This window comes from Pollicipes pollicipes, unplaced genomic scaffold (assembly GCF_011947565.3).
Source record: "Pollicipes pollicipes isolate AB1234 unplaced genomic scaffold, Ppol_2.1 Scaffold_4219;HRSCAF=4965_pilon_pilon_pilon, whole genome shotgun sequence".
NCBI classification, from domain to species: Eukaryota; Metazoa; Arthropoda; class Thecostraca; order Pollicipedomorpha; family Pollicipedidae; genus Pollicipes; species Pollicipes pollicipes.
Genome location: NW_023596448.1, coordinates 8,451,680 through 8,468,547, shown reverse-complemented (window position 1 = coordinate 8,468,547; position 16,868 = coordinate 8,451,680). Strand labels below are relative to the sequence as shown.

At 53.8% G+C, this 16,868-nt stretch overlaps 1 protein-coding gene across 1 annotated transcript; it reads right to left on the bottom strand.

Annotated features, from left to right (window-relative positions):
- Positions 1-572: 572 nt before the first annotated feature.
- On the bottom strand, positions 573-11,200 carry LOC119095759 (dehydrodolichyl diphosphate synthase complex subunit DHDDS-like). The gene is made up of 8 exons (XM_037218614.1): positions 11,062-11,200; positions 9,667-9,837; positions 9,037-9,198; positions 7,661-7,809; positions 3,230-3,414; positions 1,448-1,555; positions 645-835; positions 573-582 (listed from the first exon to the last, which is right to left on the bottom strand). The coding sequence occupies exons 2-8, from the start codon at positions 9,825-9,827 to the stop codon at positions 573-575; spliced, it is 966 nt and encodes a 321-aa protein (XP_037074509.1). The 5' UTR covers positions 9,828-9,837; positions 11,062-11,200.
- Between the last annotated feature and the right edge of the window lie 5,668 nt (positions 11,201-16,868).

Genomic DNA, 16,868 nt, shown 5'->3' with positions numbered 1-16,868 from the left:
CCCGTCGCGCAGCAAAGGAACAAAGTAGCTGTCTCACCCAATAGCATACCCATCTACGTCACCAATACGGCACAAGCTCCCCTCCCCCTCCCCATATTGGGGAACGTTGCGGGCTGTGGAGGGCACCACTGGGATGGAGCCAAACAACAATACCAGACCTCTGGCACAGACCGTGTGCGGACCTCAAATGCGCCACTCTCCTGGAAGACCCTGGGGCTCGAGCAGGCCCTGTGCCGCCGCTCGCAGCGGCCTCACCGCACCTGGTCCAGCGCTCCAGCACGCGACGGCGCTGCTCCCGCTGTCCGCACCCCGGCCGCACTGGCACGAGCCCTGCGTCACCGGGACCCGCACAGCAGCCCCAGCGTCTCATCTGGCCCCGCGCAGCAGGCTGGTCCCTCTCACCACAGGCCTCTCACAGTCCCGAGCCCGGTCACCTTCGCGGCGCGGCACGGTAGCACCTGCACGTGAGACGTCCTCCGCCTCCGCCGCCGCAGCTCTTCTCCGACGAGCCGTGGGCGGGCGCGGACGGGCCGCCGCCTGGCGCCGCGCCGCGCCGCGCCGCGAGCGTTCACCTAGGAGCGCCTACGGCCGGCGGCCATCACGAGCCGTCGGCCACCAGGCCCTCGAGCCGGCCCCACCGGCGCCTGTCCAGCTCCTGCAGGAACTCGCGCACACGCTGCCCGCCGGCCGCCGCGTCCACGCACCCCGAGTCGGTCGAGTCGCTGGCAGAGTCGGGGCCCGAGTCGCCCGACTCCGGGATGGAGTCAGAGTCGGACAGCGACAGTGAGTCGGTTGTGTGTTGGAGTCGCGAGGAGGCGCGGTCGGCCCGGGCCGCCTGGAGCGAGGGGAGGGGATCAGTCATCAGCGCGAGTAGCAGCGGCTACCAAGGGGAAGGGGATCAGTCACCAGCGCGAGAAGCAGCGGTCACCAAGGGGGAGGGGATCAGTCATCAGCGCGAGTAGCAGCGGTCACCAAGGGGGAGGGGATCAGTCATCAGCGCGAGAAGCAACGGTCACCGAGGGGGAGGGGGATCGGTCATCAGCGCGAGTACCAGCGGTTACCAAGGGGGAGGGGATCAGCCATCAGCGCGAGAAGCAGCGGTCACCAAGGGGGAGGGGATCAGTCATCAGCGCGAGTAGCAGCGGTCACCGCCAGACGGGTGATAACGTCGATGGTTGGTCGGGCCGCCAGACGCGGTTTGCACCCGCGTACTTTACCGGTCCGTGACGTCACAGATTACGGATTACGAACCCCGATACGTCACTAAGCGCAGCTGGCAACGGCGCGATCAGCACGAGAGGAATGTAGTTAGACTGGTTCAAAATCGTGTGTCAATCGTCTCATCTTCGCTAACGGTAGGGCCCGAGTCGAGGGTGCATTGGCGTTGCGAAAATGACACCGCAAGTCGCAACAAAGTGCATCAGAAATGTCAAGGCGGCCAGCTCACCCGGATCTCGTCGTAGCTGCGCTGGTAGCTGAAGACGGCGGCGAATAGATGCCAGATGCTGAAGTCTGGCCACAGCACCTCCGTGAAGAAGATGCACGTGTGCGTTGTCTGTCCACAAACGCGTCAACATTAGCATGGGCGAGCCTGGAACGCAAACAAATAACACGTGGCTCATTGTCTTTTTTCAAGTGCGGAATGTGATGACCAGGACTCTGCAGACTGGCCGTTTTTTACCAACGTCCAGATCAGTTTAAATCTGGCTGTAATCAGCTGTGTCGCCCACACGGCGCTTCTGGCGTGGTCGCACCACCGACAACGACAGAAGACGCCAAGAAGACAAGACGCCACCCCATTTGCCGGCGGACCTTCCACTGGACATGTCCAGTTCGCACTTTCCCCCGCGCCGTGGGTCCAACGGCGTGGTGCAGAGCCGCGTGCTGGCATACCGAGACAGGGTCAGCTGCTGGAGCGAAGGGCCCGTACAGCGCCTCCCGCGCCGCCCGTCCACAGCGTGTCTCTCCCAGTCACGGTGTCGCCTGTCCGTCCGCGCCCTGCTATAAACGGTCACTTACCAGCACAGGCGCCTTGGCTTTAGAGTGGCTGCTTTAGTGACTTTAGAGACATTGGCTGCCCCCTCGACACCACCCCACCCGGGCTGCGCCGTAGCCCATACTGGCTGCTATCTCGCCCCAGCTCATATTGGCTGCTCTCCCGCCACAGCTCATACTGGCTGCTCTCTCGCCCCAGCTCATATTGGCTGCTCTCCCGCCCCAGCTCATACTGGCTGCTCTCCCGCCCCAGCTCATACTGGCTGCTCTCCCGCCCCACCTCATACTGGCTGCTCTCTCGCCCCAGCTCATACTGGCGGCTCTCCCGCCCCAGCTCATACTGGCTGCTCTCTCGCTCCAGCTCATACTGGCTGCTCTCTCGCCTCAGCTCACATTGGCTGCTCTCTTGCCCCAGCTCATACTGGCTGCTCTCCCGCCCCAGCTCATACAGGCCGCTCTCTCGCCCCACCCCACCCGGACCGCGCCCCGGGTCATTGGGCAGTGACAGGGGTCACGAGGCGCGCCCAGTGCTCCGGTGGAGGAGCTGTGCCCGGTGCCACGGGTCCCGGAGCATACGGTCGAGGCGTGCCGCCGCAGGCACGTAAGGCGTGGCAGCGTGCCTGCATCCACTAAAACTCACAGAAGCAGCAGTCTTTCGTCAAAAGTAGTCTTTCCTGCGTGTTGATCAAACCCAGCAGCATTGGTCGCTGACGGGGTCCGGCTACATTGGCTTAGTTTATGATATCGTTCACACCATAACATATGACAAATCTTACCCCGGTCATCGCGTCGTTCATCACACGCCGCAGAAGACGACAGAAGGTCCGTTCGCACCCCAGCGAACTGGCAGCAGAATCGCTGCAGATCCTGCAGCCAGTCAGCTGCTGCCGACTAGAGGTGCCACGTCTCAGCCCGCAGGGCCGCAAAGCGCGGGTAAAGAGCTCAAAACGGTACCTCTCTAGTCCGTAACACCTACGAACCCAAAATCTTCTGCGGATTTTGCAAGCCTGCTTTTGAGCTTTGTTCCCTCGCGTTTTGTGGGACTGCGGACTCAAATGTGGCACCTCTAATCTGCGACCGCAGAGTAGCTGCACAATCTGTAGCGACTCTGCTGCCAGTACGCGAGATGGGAGCGACCTTTACCGACCACACGAAGCCGTTGCCCACCCGCTCTGAGCAGCGCTGCCGCAGTCACGTCCCGTCCAGTGACGTCACAACGGTCAATGGGACTGACCTGCCAGAGGAGGAAGTCGGAGAGGCGGACCTCGCCCGAAGTGCGCACCAGCACATCGGGGCGAGGCGAGTCGCGCGTGTAGAGGCACCGCTCGATCAGCCGCTCACTGACGTCACTGGGCAGCAGAAGACCGGTCGCCACGCCGTCGGCCACGTCCCGCACCGCCCTCGAGATCTCTTCGCGCGCTGTCGGGCGGACGCCGACCGGCGGCGGTCAGCTCTCCCCACCGGCTGGGGCGGGGCGGGGGAAGACTGGGGTCGTATCAGCCATGAACCAGGCGGTGTTGGGAGGAGGGAGCGGGAAGGACTAGGGTCCTATCAGCCGTGAACGAGGCGGGGTTAGGGGAGGGGGCGGGGGCTGGGAAGGACTGGGGTCCTATCAGCTGGGAACCAGTGGGTGTTGGGGAGGGGGCGGGGAGGACTGGGTGCCTATCGGCTGGGGACCAGGCAGTGTTTGGGGGGGGGGGGGCGGGAGAGGAGAAGCGTTACAGACTGCGGAGGGCGGCATGGGGGTTGTAGAAATCCTCTCACAGGGTGCAAAGGATACCACATGGACACATACGTATCTCCCCCAAGCTACAGGTGCAGTCAGAGGTTAAACACGGGTTTCTTTGTGGGCTGCGAGCCATAATAATGGTCCATATGAGACGAACGAAGTGCGCAACAGCAAACGCTGATTAATATCGTACAAATAATTGCTATAGATATTAAAGAATATTGATTCATATTGTAAACACATCACAGGCTGTGTAGGGGTACAAATGGGGCCAACACTCAATAAGATAGTAAACGACAGAACGGGCAAATCAAGCCGCGGCGAACCCCTAACGGCAGAGGGGGCTGCTTTCGTCACGGCAACAGCTCATCGCATGATGAACGAAGCGTTCGACAGAAAATCCAAATTCCAGTCTGATTCTCAATTCCAGGATTCCAGTCCGGCCTCCAAATTCGACACGCAACACAATGCCTTTCTTGCCGAATGTTCTGTCGCCTTCTGCACACGGCTTAGCCCGTCCCGGCCCAGAATACCCGCCCACAGTCGCAGCACATAATCCGTTCAGTTCACTAAGGGCGGGCAGGCGTCAAAGCGGGCTCATTCCCATGCCGGGCATGTCGGCTCAAGCTCCTGCTTGTAGGCGGCCCGACGACCGTTGTTGCCTCTGAATCCCCTGCCCGGCTGCCCGATTGTGGGCGGCCCGTCTCAGGTTAGTGCTATCCGCTACGGTCTTGATGTACTGACAGACGCCGACGGGAAGAGAGCCTAACACATGCTGACAGACGCCGACGAGTCCAGGGATAAGAACTCAACGCATGCTGATAGACACCGACGAGGTCCGGGAAGATAACCCAACAAATGCTGGCAGAAGCCGACGAGGCCAGGGGAGACCACCCAACACCCGCTGACAGACGCTGACGAGGCCCAGGAAAAGAGCCAAACACATTCTGACAGACGCCGACGAGAATGGAACCCGACATATGCTGACAGACGCGGACGAGGCCCGGAAAGAAAACCAACACATTCTGACGGATGCCGAGGTCCGGGGAGATAATACAACAAATGCTGACAGACGCCGACGGGACCCGAGAAGAGGAAGAGGAAGAAGAGGAGAAGAGGAACGAGAAGAAAGAAGGAGGAAAAGGAAGAGGAAAGCGGAAAGAAGAGGAAAAAGAAGGAGGAAAAAAGGAAGAAAAAGAGGAACACACAGTAACTAGTTGAACATCACACAAAGACAACCTTGTTTGATGTTTCCTAGTTGTGACGCCGTCATGGAGGGTACAGCGAATACATTGACCGTGCAACCTCAATCTTATTTCCTCACATGAGGCTGACTTAAGACATTGGAGAGAAACATGCTATATTTGACTCTCCCCACAACCCAAGCATAATATTGACGCCACTAATTCACCCATCTCTTGGACTGTTTTACGTGAAGCGGCATTTGGTCCCCTACCCATGGTAGACTACGAAACTAACACCGTTCTACTTTGAGTTGACACAAATTGGTTTGTTACAAGTTCTCATGAAAAATTCGAGTCACATTTTTTTCCTTGGCGGAAGGGGGAGCGCAGCATCGTCATTGTGGATAATATGCCCAGTTCAGCTACAAAATGAATAAGTATGGACGATTAAAATTTTGCTCTGACTCTGACTGTACTAAATCTTTTTTTTCATCTGACTCTGTGCTAAACATAATCCATTGCGGGCACTCCGAACCGACCATACTTTTATTGTAATGCACCTTCAACGGACCCAGCTTGCCTCGGTCCCGTATCTAAATAGCACGACAGGACCTTTACCGTGTAATGCGACTACGCGACTGTCAGCTGACATGTGACCAGGCTGACGCTACCAAGCCAAAGACTAAATGGTCCTCTTTGACGAGCCATGTACGAACGTTTACCCTGGAAGGCGAGCCTACAATCACACGTTTCGCCGCAGTTGTGCGTCTGCGGAGCAATATTTTTATTTTTGCGAGAATTTTACGCGTTGCAGATCAATGGTTCGGGGAAAGGCGATGACTGGCAATTGTCCTTTTATTAACTATTTTTATCAAGAGATATCACCTATCACATAGCAAGCAATCAAGCAGTAAGACTCGCACGAATGCACGCCACCATTTATGGGAACAATGGTATTGTTTTTGGCCTTTCCACGCTTTTCGGGGACATACAAGAGGAAAGTTTTGGCTTCATCTGAAGTCCTGTAGCCAAAGTGTTTTAATTTTACCATTATGGGGAATTCCACGATTCCGGATTTTTTTTAACCATCACACTGCAATGAAAAGTGTTCCGCCGAGTGCGGCACCCAATGACATCATCTAATAATACGCAACCTTACGCATTAAAGTCTAACATATTTTGTAGGCCCGTAATCGAACACTTTGCTGAGCTGATGGAAAACTAGCCCTCATGAAATTAAGCTGGCCTAAATAATATGACGTGCGTCCATTCAACGGAAACTTACGCACATCTCAGGCCTGCGACAACAGCTAAATAATAACGATGAATGGGACGGTCCTGTCCCGCAAGGAGGCACTGTGCCCTGTATCTGAGGACAGATGTCTGTGTCCTTAAACTCCGTAGCTGGACCTGTCAATGCAGTCAGATACTTACCGCTTCAAAGACACAAAACATATGTCCTATTTGTCGCACAGCACCTACCAACACTAGAACATGCCTCGCCTCGCAATAAAAGTAGTGTTTGCTCTCACCGCCAGATAAAAATCGAATTGCTGAGCCGATAAACAGCGCAATAAACTTTACACACCTGGGCGATAAACGCGCAAACGTTTGAGAGGTTGTCCTGAAAAGATCTGGAGCACGAGTATGACCGAAATCATTCATAACTAACCCCGTGCCTGTTTCTCACAACCCAAAAAACATGATGTCAACTCTAGCCGCCATATGAAAGTGCCTTCGGCGCCCTTGGGCAGCGGCTCGAGGGGTGACTTTACTTCCCGATCGGAAAGGGGCGTGTACCCCCAGGTGCCCCCCCCCCCCCCCTCCTCCCCTCCCCTCTACATCCGCCCTTGCATGAGTACTATGCTGCTTAAATTTACCACTTTTTGAAATGATATAAAATTAAAAATACACATTGTCATTAGTCAAAATAAAGAGGGCTTCATCTGAGGGGTTGGTCCTCGGGCCGGGCAGGGCCTCCGGTTCACCCTCCCCCTCCCCCCACCCCAATCACTCCCAAAAATTGGCACCCTTGTTCATCCTCAGCTATGCCTTAGTGTGCATTACTACCGCGTTATATTTCTCCTGAGTTGCAAACAGGCTGCCGTCTGCAATCCACCTGCAAGATATACCTCAGCGCGAGGTGACCCATCAGTATCGGCTGATGAGCAGCCATGGCATGTCAACTCTCAACTCTCTCAAGAGAGTGCCGGGAGTGCCTGCACGACAAAAGCCGCCGCTGGCCCTCGGCCGACAAGCTGCTTTTGACGGCAGACGGTGAATGGGAATGTCAAAGATACGGCCGAAGTTCAGAGTCCACGGTGACTGCGGCGCGAAGATCAGCGAAATCCCTCGGTCCAAGGACACCGGGCGGCTATATGAGGGCTGCTCGGTTCAAGAGACCCGACCCGCTGGGATTCGTTGAAGGCATCAGTCCTACCCAAAAGGGTACACACAGCAGCACAGTGAAAGCCATCGTCTTAGGGGCCCGATGCTGTGAGTTGGAGGTTCACTAGTGCCGGTGATTCGGTTTACCGCTATCATCGGCGAAACATTGAAACATGAACCAGCATCATACCTCGAAGCAGCGGCACCTGGTGGTAATGACAATGTCATTGTCATGTCATCGCGACAACGTCATTACCGCAGCCGGCTGGCACCTGCCAAAGCCACATCAAGGCTTCGCAAAAGACCGAATGGACAGGGCTGAGTTACCCAGCCAGCCCCATAGCACACCTATGGCACCACCTACCTGTGTACGAGAAGGCGATATTGATGCGGGCCGCCGTGTTATGCCTGGTCATGAGCATGACCTCGGCGGTCAGCCTCTGGATGTCCTCCGGCAGTAGGCTCAGGTCACCGATAAACCGGATACACACGCCATGCTCGCTCAGTTTGTCTCTGTGGGAAAGAGGTATTTCAGGTCAGGTCAGGTCGGGACGGGTCATATCATGTCATGTTATGTTATGTCACCGATAAACCGGATACACACGCCATGCTCGCTCAGTTCGTCTCTGTGGGAAAGAGGTATTTCAGGTCAGGCCAGGACGGGTCATGTCATGTCAAGTCACTCGGTACGCTGAACGCACACGCCATGCTCTGTCACGGTCTCAGTGGACAGAAGATGTGTCAGGTCGCGTTACATCAGGTCCAGATACCCATAACCTGGAAGATGACAGCATCTGTTGTCAGAGGCCTCCCACACATCAATGGTACCATACTCAGCAGCCTCTTGCTTCCACCAGCAGCACGTCCAGCAAAGCAACACTTCCGTGCCTGGAACGGTTTCGTCAGTCCTAAAGACCACTTCTTGCGGCATTTGTGTATCCACAGCGAGTGTTTGTACCCCTCAGCATGAACATCCGCGTGCACATATGGTACAGTCAGTGGGAGAAAGCCACAAATCAGGCTTTCCACCAGGGATCATTCTGATGGTCAGGATACCCACTGGCGAACCGTTGGTTACCGAGTCACGTAATCACGAACTACTCGTCACATCCTGTGAAAGTTTGGTGCAGCTTCGACACAGTTCCGGAAGTTTCACACGCGATGTTGACCGCGCTCTGGCACGGTGCCCAGACCAGGAGCGGGCGCCCCTGTTACGGCAGCACCTGTCTACGCGTGCCCCTCCCTCCTCTCCCCCCCCCCCCGGGTACGGACAGCCTGCTGCCCCCCCCCCCCCCTCGCTGGTGGCATCACGCGATGTCGGATTCAAGTTTGACAGCAAACAGGTGCCGCGTGATAGAACATTATTCACGAATTATGACACCACATTAACATATGACGACGACACATGTGGCAAAAATTATGGTTTTAACCCGCAATGAGCACATAATTACCGAGCACAGAAAGTATCTTGCATAACTGTGACGTAAAACCATCTTATCAAAAATCCGTACTTTCTTGATTGAAGCATTAAGTTAGCAGCAGAAAGTCGGAAAAATCCAACCATACTACCAAAACATAACGATTCTACTCCACCACGATTCAGCCGCCGTCTACGAAGACTACAACACAGAACACCCACGGGAGAGCCGTCCGCACACCGGGCCAGTTCCTACGCCCTGCCGACAGGGTCGGCAGCAGGGCTGCCGCCACAGCGGCCGGCGGTGCAGGGCTTCAGCTTACCGTTCCTGGAGCAGCACGCGGAACTTGTCCCGCGCCAGCCCCATGATGCCGTCGATCTCCTCCTGCGGCCGGCGGAAGTTCTCGATCGAGAACGCGTACACAGTGACCTCCGTGACCCCGAGGTCACGGCACCACTTGAGCGTCTCCGACAACTTTGTGAACCTGCGGCACGAGGGCCGGGTCAGGGGAGACATGACTGAGGGTGGTGACGACAGACGAGATGAAAGGGACCGATGGGGCATGGGCCTCAGATTGGGGCGTCTGGGTCCACTGTACACATAAACCTATCACGAAGGCGCACAATTCGCCTTGCTCTTTTTCCGTCAGCTTGTTTCTTGACACCCTTATCAAGCAGAACCGTAAATCCTAAATTTTTTATACAAAAATGTGGATCTCCTCTGAATCGTGCTTGCTTACTGCCGGACTTTCTAGACTTTGCAGGTTCTCCGCGTACATAATTGTTCCAGTGACGGAGGGTGAGGCCAGACCTATAATGTGGGATACTGGAGCAAGAGTCCATATACAGGCAGAACAGGCCAATAAGCCCACTGCCCTGGCACCAGTTCACATGGTATAGTTCCAGTGAAAAAGACTGAAGTGCCACCATTGTAGTTCCTCCTGTTCACTCACCCCCGTGAATGCCCCTCCGTCTTCTCCAGGTTGTTCCGCTTAGCGAAGCGCCGGTTGCCATCCATGATGAATGCCATGTGTTTGGGGACATGACCAGCCTTCAGTACATTCAGGCAGAGATTCTCATACCAGGTCAGCTTCTTCTCGCTGATCCAAGTCATGCTGTGGCTCCTGAAGCAGCAGGCAAGATCAGATGTGGCTGCAGAGAAGCAGCAGTGTGGGGAACTGCACAGCATGTCCTGGCTTTTTGTTGCAAGCATGGATAGCAAATCAAAGGAGTGTTTTGCTTTATGTCCAACCAGTCATAAATATCATGCTAAGAATGACTGATCAGCAAAGACTGAATGAGACATTGATTTTCAACATTCCTCTAAGCTCTTCTGTCTTGTGGTGTTTTATGAGGCAAAGATTATTTCCTGAAACATTCCCAGCAAATTCAAAGGGCACCTGGTGTCAATGATAAGAAAATAAATTAAAAGTATGACAAAAGAACAATCCAAGTTGTCAATCTAAGGAAGGAAAAACATCCTCTACAAAAATACCATCCCACAACATAACAGTTTCTGTAGTATCAGTGATGCCTGCAAACAAGTTTGTATAAACACCATAGCATTTTGCACATGAGGAGAGTGGAGAATCCTCAATTCTACAGGCATCCTGAAAACAAATTGTCCAGGCTATCTAGAGTTTTAAAATATGTTAACTTGTCATCCCATAAGACTAAGCATGCATAGCTTTCAAAACCATGATTTATGGATCAAGTAGACAAAGATTGGAAGGTTTTGTTGACTATAAATTGGTAAATTTGGTCACCAAAGAGTTGAAACTTGATGGAAGAGGATGAACAATACTGGTAAAAATGCATGAAACAATTATGGTAGGACCCTTATCAAGTAGTATTGCAAACTGCAGCCAATGCATTATGAACAGGGATTTTGTTTACAACATTCAGTCAAAATTTTCATGACTGGACTGACATCTGATTTCCACACACATGCTAAGTAGTACTTGCAGCATGGACCAAAGCTCCATCCCACAATCATGAAATTCTAGGTTGAAAGAATAATTTGGTGATTAAAAGTTTCACCTAGCACAATGTTCAGCATTGTTGGTAATATCCCCTGACATCACCAGACCAATTGTACAGCTGTCACTGCCGGCTGCAGGCTTACATTGTCAGGGATTAATAGCAAGCACCCAAAGCCATTTGAACCACTCCCCCACAGGTGATTTATCAGGAGAAAAACACTGAAACCAACTGCAGTACCCAGACAGACAAGCCAACTCATCCCTCATGCATCATTTTCAATAACACGCATGGCCAGCTTATCCACCTCAGCATGTTTAACTTAATAATATTACGTGCATGATATCGCCCTTCCCTGCGGCTCATACCTTATGGGATGTCCCAGATAGGATTCCCTTCGCCGATTGCGTACGGTTCACGCAGACGACAGAAATGGCTTCCGGAAAGTGTCTTCACGCAAAGCTTTCAGCTCAACAGTTAATACGGACCGAGCACCTCCGCTACATATCTAAATGGCCCGGCTTTCCACGCTCCCCACGGCATTCCATGCGAACAGACTGCCGGCTAACTAGCGCATAGCACAGCGGGTAGAGAACTCTCTGTTGATTGCTGCCTGTATGTCTGCTGACCGTATGACTACTGCCATATTTCTAGCGGACTTTCCGCTATTCTAGAGAAACTTTAAGAAAAGTATTTAATATAGAGACTATCTGGAGGCAGTTTGGTTTCTCTAGCCCAGAAGACGTTAATTCTTAGCTGTGGGCCTCCATACGGAGCAAAATCTGAATGGAAGCAGACACGTCAAATAGTCGAGTTATTCAATTCTACCGCAGTTGATGCAAATGATGAAGTGCCACCTAACCGGCATTAGAAAGGTGTTATTGCTCTACTAGCTGACTGCACGTTACAGTGATCCAGGATTAAACACCGCTTGGAATTTCGATTCCGGTGTTCTCCATTGCCGTTAATGTGATCGGAAACCACAATTTTAGGGATATAACCAGTGTGGGATGTCGTACATGGTGGCGGGTGTCAACCATGTGCGAATCTGGCCTAGATCTGAACTGCTTAACTGTGGTGGACGGTGCTACTGCACGTGGAAGAACATGCAATCATTTACGACCTGGGCGCTGAATGAGTTCCAAGGCCATGTAATACGGTATGATCATCCGGGGATTTTTCCGGCACCTTTCTTTCACCATTACAGTGACGTCACAAAGTCGCAACCTGGCATCACAGCGCCGGCTGCATTACCTTCGCGTCTGCTACACCGGTGCACCTTCTAACAAATGCATCTGGTGAACGCCACAGGGCACTTCAAAAAGTACTACGAGGAAATATGAAGGGGGGTTTTTGTCACGCCTGTTGTAAAACAGCGAACATACTAGGGGCCAGGAACCCATCTGCCATGGCACTCCCATTTGCTGAGGATGCCAAACATTGAGTCTGTGGCGATGCATTAAAGTTGGCCAGCCTACAGCTGCTTAAATGCAGGTTAGCGAACTTGGCTAAGGTCCAGCCACTGCCAAAGGAAGAAATGAGCGGCACCAGGATCATCATCCGACCTGTCGTGTTGAGCCTCAGCACTATACATAATAACGCGCTGGGTTGCACTGGTGTGCGATTGATGCAGTTTGAGACGACGGAAGTGGTACGCTGCCTGGTGGAACATAGGACATTGTGGACATCGCGCATCGCGTCAACTATGCCACGAAGCCCCCGAAGGTCGTGGTGCGTGGCGTTAATCAAGATCATATTCGTCACGCCATGCAGCCAAGTTATCGAACACACGTATGACTCATAATTCGCCATATTTTACTAAAACGATTCTTGCGCCAGTATACACTTCATTGTGCACATTTGGCGAGGACCCAAAATAAACAGGGCGGGGGGGGGGGGCGGAGCTCACATAAGCACAACGATATCCACTTCGCGCTGTGCACCTGAGGTCGCACCTGTTAGCTGCGCGTCTGGCAGCAGCTCGCTCAGCCCCAGCCTGATTAAGCCATCTGAGGTGCAGATGGATGCGCGTCTTCACCAGCTTCCGAGCAATCCGCTTGTCCAGCGCAGAACTTTCCCAGCAAGAGCTTTGTGGGGCGGTCCACGATGCCAATGTCTCGGTCCATGCCTCGGTCCATCACTTGTTGGAACACGATCTCGAAAGCCTCGACAACGCTTGTCCAGGCCGGCAACGGCACCATCAGATCACCCTGTCTAATCGTGTGTATCCAGCTGTCTGCCACACAGCTGGGTGGTGCCTCTCGGGTCGACAGTCCCATACTTGGATCAAGGCGTTCGCAGTTGACCGCCACGAAGTCCGCAACGAAGGCCAGCGGCCCGTGCTCGATGTGTGTGTCCTCGTCCATTTCGTCGCCGCAATGGGGGCCATTTTCGGCCCTCTCGCCGTCACCGCCATGGAGCTTGCCTTTGCCCGATTCGTCGAACCCGCCGTTCTCGTCCACTTTGTTCAGGATGGGCACTGGAGGCATCGCGGCTGCTTGCTGGTAAGCGGCCTCCACGTCGTCCGTATGCGTTGCCGCTTCCACCACAGCTGGATCTTGGATCTGCGACACAACGAAACGGTCATTTCCGCGTACCTATCAGGCGCATTAATCAGACCCTGTTGCATATCACCAGTTTTTTTTTCATTACGAGAGCAAAACGTCTTGGGCCCGGACATGCCCATTCTTTCGTTACCGCATGCTTGTTTTTATACACAACCGCCTTTTTGTGGTCCAGCGTGACATAATCCGAGCGGGTAAGAGGGACAGTCAACGGCCGACGAGTACTGCACTGCGTGCCCCACTCTGATATCTCCCTCTCCTGGCCATAACCACGGATCTATCTGGATGGACCCGTCTCATGGTCCCATTTCATTGCATCGGCTGCCCCAGGGGGGTGGCGCCGCCATTACTGTTTTTCGACGGCCCTCCGAGGGCCCTCCGAAACTCCAACGGCAGGGCCCTCCGAGGCTCCAATCCCCCCCCCCCTCCGCTTCCATTCGCTTCTGCCCGTGAGGTTTAAGGCCTATGGTTCAGGCACAGGAGCAGTTTTTTTTAACCACGGTTTTGTTGCATGTAATCCCCGGGGTTTGGTGACCAGGCAAATGGCCTTCATTTGAAATCTCAGACACTACCATGGACAGTAACACGAAGAGCCCAAAAGTGGTTCAAAAGTAGCAAGACTCACAAAAAGCCAAGTAAACATGTACGGTGCGCAGGTGAAAGAACTGTTTAAGGCACCAGGGCAAACCAATATCAGAATCTCATTGATGCGCTAGGTACTGTACCTATTAACGATTGTGGGGTTTGTTGGTCAGTTCACAGTGCGTAGATGTACTGTCAATGGGGCTGGGACTCGCTCGTGCGAACTTATCCTCCCCCCACGTCGCAAACCCTGGCTACGTCCCTGACCCTCGCCCCCCTTCGCCCGTGTAGTATGGATGGCTGCGCCACTTGTGTGGCAGTCGGGCCCCACTTTGTAAACAAAAGTATGGCCGGAAAATCTCGCTTGAATCTCGTATTGCAGTCTACAAACTGCACGGAGCGGTATGGATTATGCAGGCATTAGTGACTGTGAATTGGGTTCAAAGATTGCTGCATAAAACAGACGGGAATTTTCCTTTTAAGCGCACGCATACTCACTTCGGTGTGCCGGCGATGTCCAGTCGCATAGAAGGAACTGCGCTTGGCCGAAGGCATGGTTTAACATTGGGTATAAGACTGGCCTTAACCGGATGGCTAGAATCATAGTCATAATCTTGAAAGTGATCAGATCAGATTAATGCATTCTCCGCATTTATGGTGTTAGTCCAAGAGCAACGGTTCACTCATGTTTCTAGGACAGTTGGATGGTTTTTTGCAAAAGAAAAATGTCTTTATTGTGCCGTTTCACATTCTTGCAAAGGGTCACTCCACAAGATGGCATCTTGCTGCCAAAAAAACTGCCTTTGATGCTCATTTTTGCGCCACACTCACACACCACTTCAAAATTTTCCCATCCGCGACATAATAGCACGCGCTGAGGCAACACAACAATACAAACTTGATGCCACACTGCGCGATAATCGCGATATTACATTTGATACATTACATTGGTATTACACGGCGTTGAAGATAATAGACAAGACGAAACACAGCATTTCTGCGTGACGACTGCTTTCCACGCGACGCAGTCGACGTTGCCGTGCAACGCCTGAGCGCGAGCCATTACGACTTTGTGACGTCACCGCCTGACGTTAACCAGGCGCCAGCCCGACCAATTTCTCAAGCTGCGATGATGACCCCCTGATGAGTCCCAAAGAAGGATGGTCATGGCTCGAAATTGTCTCAGCTTCCATTCCCTGACCATTCCATCCTTCCATTCCATCCATGACCATGCAAATCATTCGGGCTTATCGAAGCACACTGTGGACACATCTTTATTCACCTACCGCGAGCTTATCCACCGGCAGGAACATGTCCCCGTGAGACATCTGAAGCACTGCAACCATGTCTCCATTCGAGATGGGCAGTACAACGAGGGCAGTTGGTAAAGGTAGAGTCTCAGGACATGGCCGGTGCCTTACTTCTTGGACAAGATGCTTGTCGTCGATCTCGCTCCAGCCGCTCCTGATCCAACTGGTCAATCAAATCCCACGTGTCAAAAGACGTGTCAGGAGCCCCGAAGAAGACCCCAAGATCTGGTCCCAGCATCCCATAAACAGTGATTCAGGCAGGGGACAAGTGCCCTCTCCGCCTCCTTAGGTTCCGACCACTGCAAATCGCTGGCCCCGGCTTTGAAGCAGCTTAGGAAGTGGGGTCTCAGGTTCAAACCGACATGGAGCCGACTGTACGGTCCTGGTGGTGCATGACTGACATATGGGCCCCCGTCGACTCAAGGAGCCGCGGATCAGCACCCAGGACCCTCTGGCTGACATCGAAATGCCCAGCCCTGCGGGCCGCCCCCCTGAATGTGACCTGCGGCCGACCCTTCGGGCCCCCGAAGGGCCCCTCGGGACCAACGATCTAGGGTCCTGTGGGACTCGGGCCTGCCCTCCCCCACCCCGTAATGACGTGACCTGAAATATCAGTGAGAGGGCTTCTATTACGGCCCTCTTATTAGCGTTCTCTATCTCTATTCTAAAGGGCCTGGACACAAAGCCCAATGGTTGGCTCCATGTCCATCTGAGCTTTTGGGACCCATTTCCCCAAGTAGAAACGAGGCCTGGGCCCGCGATTTGCAATGTTTGGGTTCCTTAACACAATGAGGGGCTTATGAATCGGTTAGGGGCCGCAGTATCTAAATGGGGTTCTGTGGCAGTAAGTGGTCCCGAGTCGGCGAGGACCTGTTTTTAGGGGGCCCGAAGAGGGGCCCGGAGGGTCTCGGGACCAAGGATCAAGCTCCCAGTTGGAAAGCTGAGGGGCCCAACGGGCTGGCTGCATGTCACTTTTGGAACTCCCGCCTGCAGAACCGTGATCTCAAACATCAGCTAAATGGCCTCTTGCACCGATTGGGGACCCCTGAGACAGTGCGTTCTGCTATTTCGACCAGAGATCACCAGCACTCAACAGTCAGTGCCATGTCGGCGTCACCATTTCCCGTGAAGGCACAGGGCCGGGCCCACGATTTGCATTGATCGGGGCGCCTGCAACAATGCGGGCTTCTGTATCAGGGGCCCAGTGGCTAGAAGGAAGCCCTGCGTCAGCAATGCGCTTCAAGTTGGCCAGGAGAACATTTGTTGAACAAGTACGGGGATGGAACGCCAAATGCCAGAATGTCTCTGGCGTTGGCCGCGACCCTCTGACAATGAAAAGAAACACGACATTATATGATGAGAGCTCACATTTACACAATGAAAGGATCCTGTGTTAGTCCGGGCCCCCAGGGCCGAACTGTGGCCCCTTCAACCCAATTCCAGCCTGGCCCGTTGAGCCGAGCTGAAGTCTCTGCGCCAATTATTGCACCACCTGCGGCGATCAGGGATCTTGTTGCGTCAGTGCCTGTTGTTGCAGTTCCAGCGTCGATCCAGGGCAAACTGCGGGAGTCAGAAGGTCTCCGGCGTAGGGGAGGGGATCAATGTGTTATGATGTATCCCTCTAAGGATCTCCGGATCGACCAGGGGATCCTGCCCCGTGTCGCCAGAACGACAAGCGGGAGATACCGTGCGTTGGGACGAAATGGTCTTTTAGCCCTT

Excerpts from the sequence above, each read along its gene's own strand:
- LOC119095759 (XM_037218614.1), bottom strand. The coding sequence starts at position 9,827 with ATGACTTGGATCAGCGAGAAGAAGCTGACCTGGTATGAGAATCTCTGC. Across the intron at positions 1,556-3,229 it reads CCGACTTCCTCCTCTGGCAG|ACAACGCACACGTGCATCTT; the intron begins GTCAGTCCCATT and ends GTTTGTGGACAG. Across the intron at positions 836-1,447 it reads GCAGCTACGACGAGATCCGG|GCGGCCCGGGCCGACCGCGC; the intron begins GTGAGCTGGCCG and ends CCCTCGCTCCAG.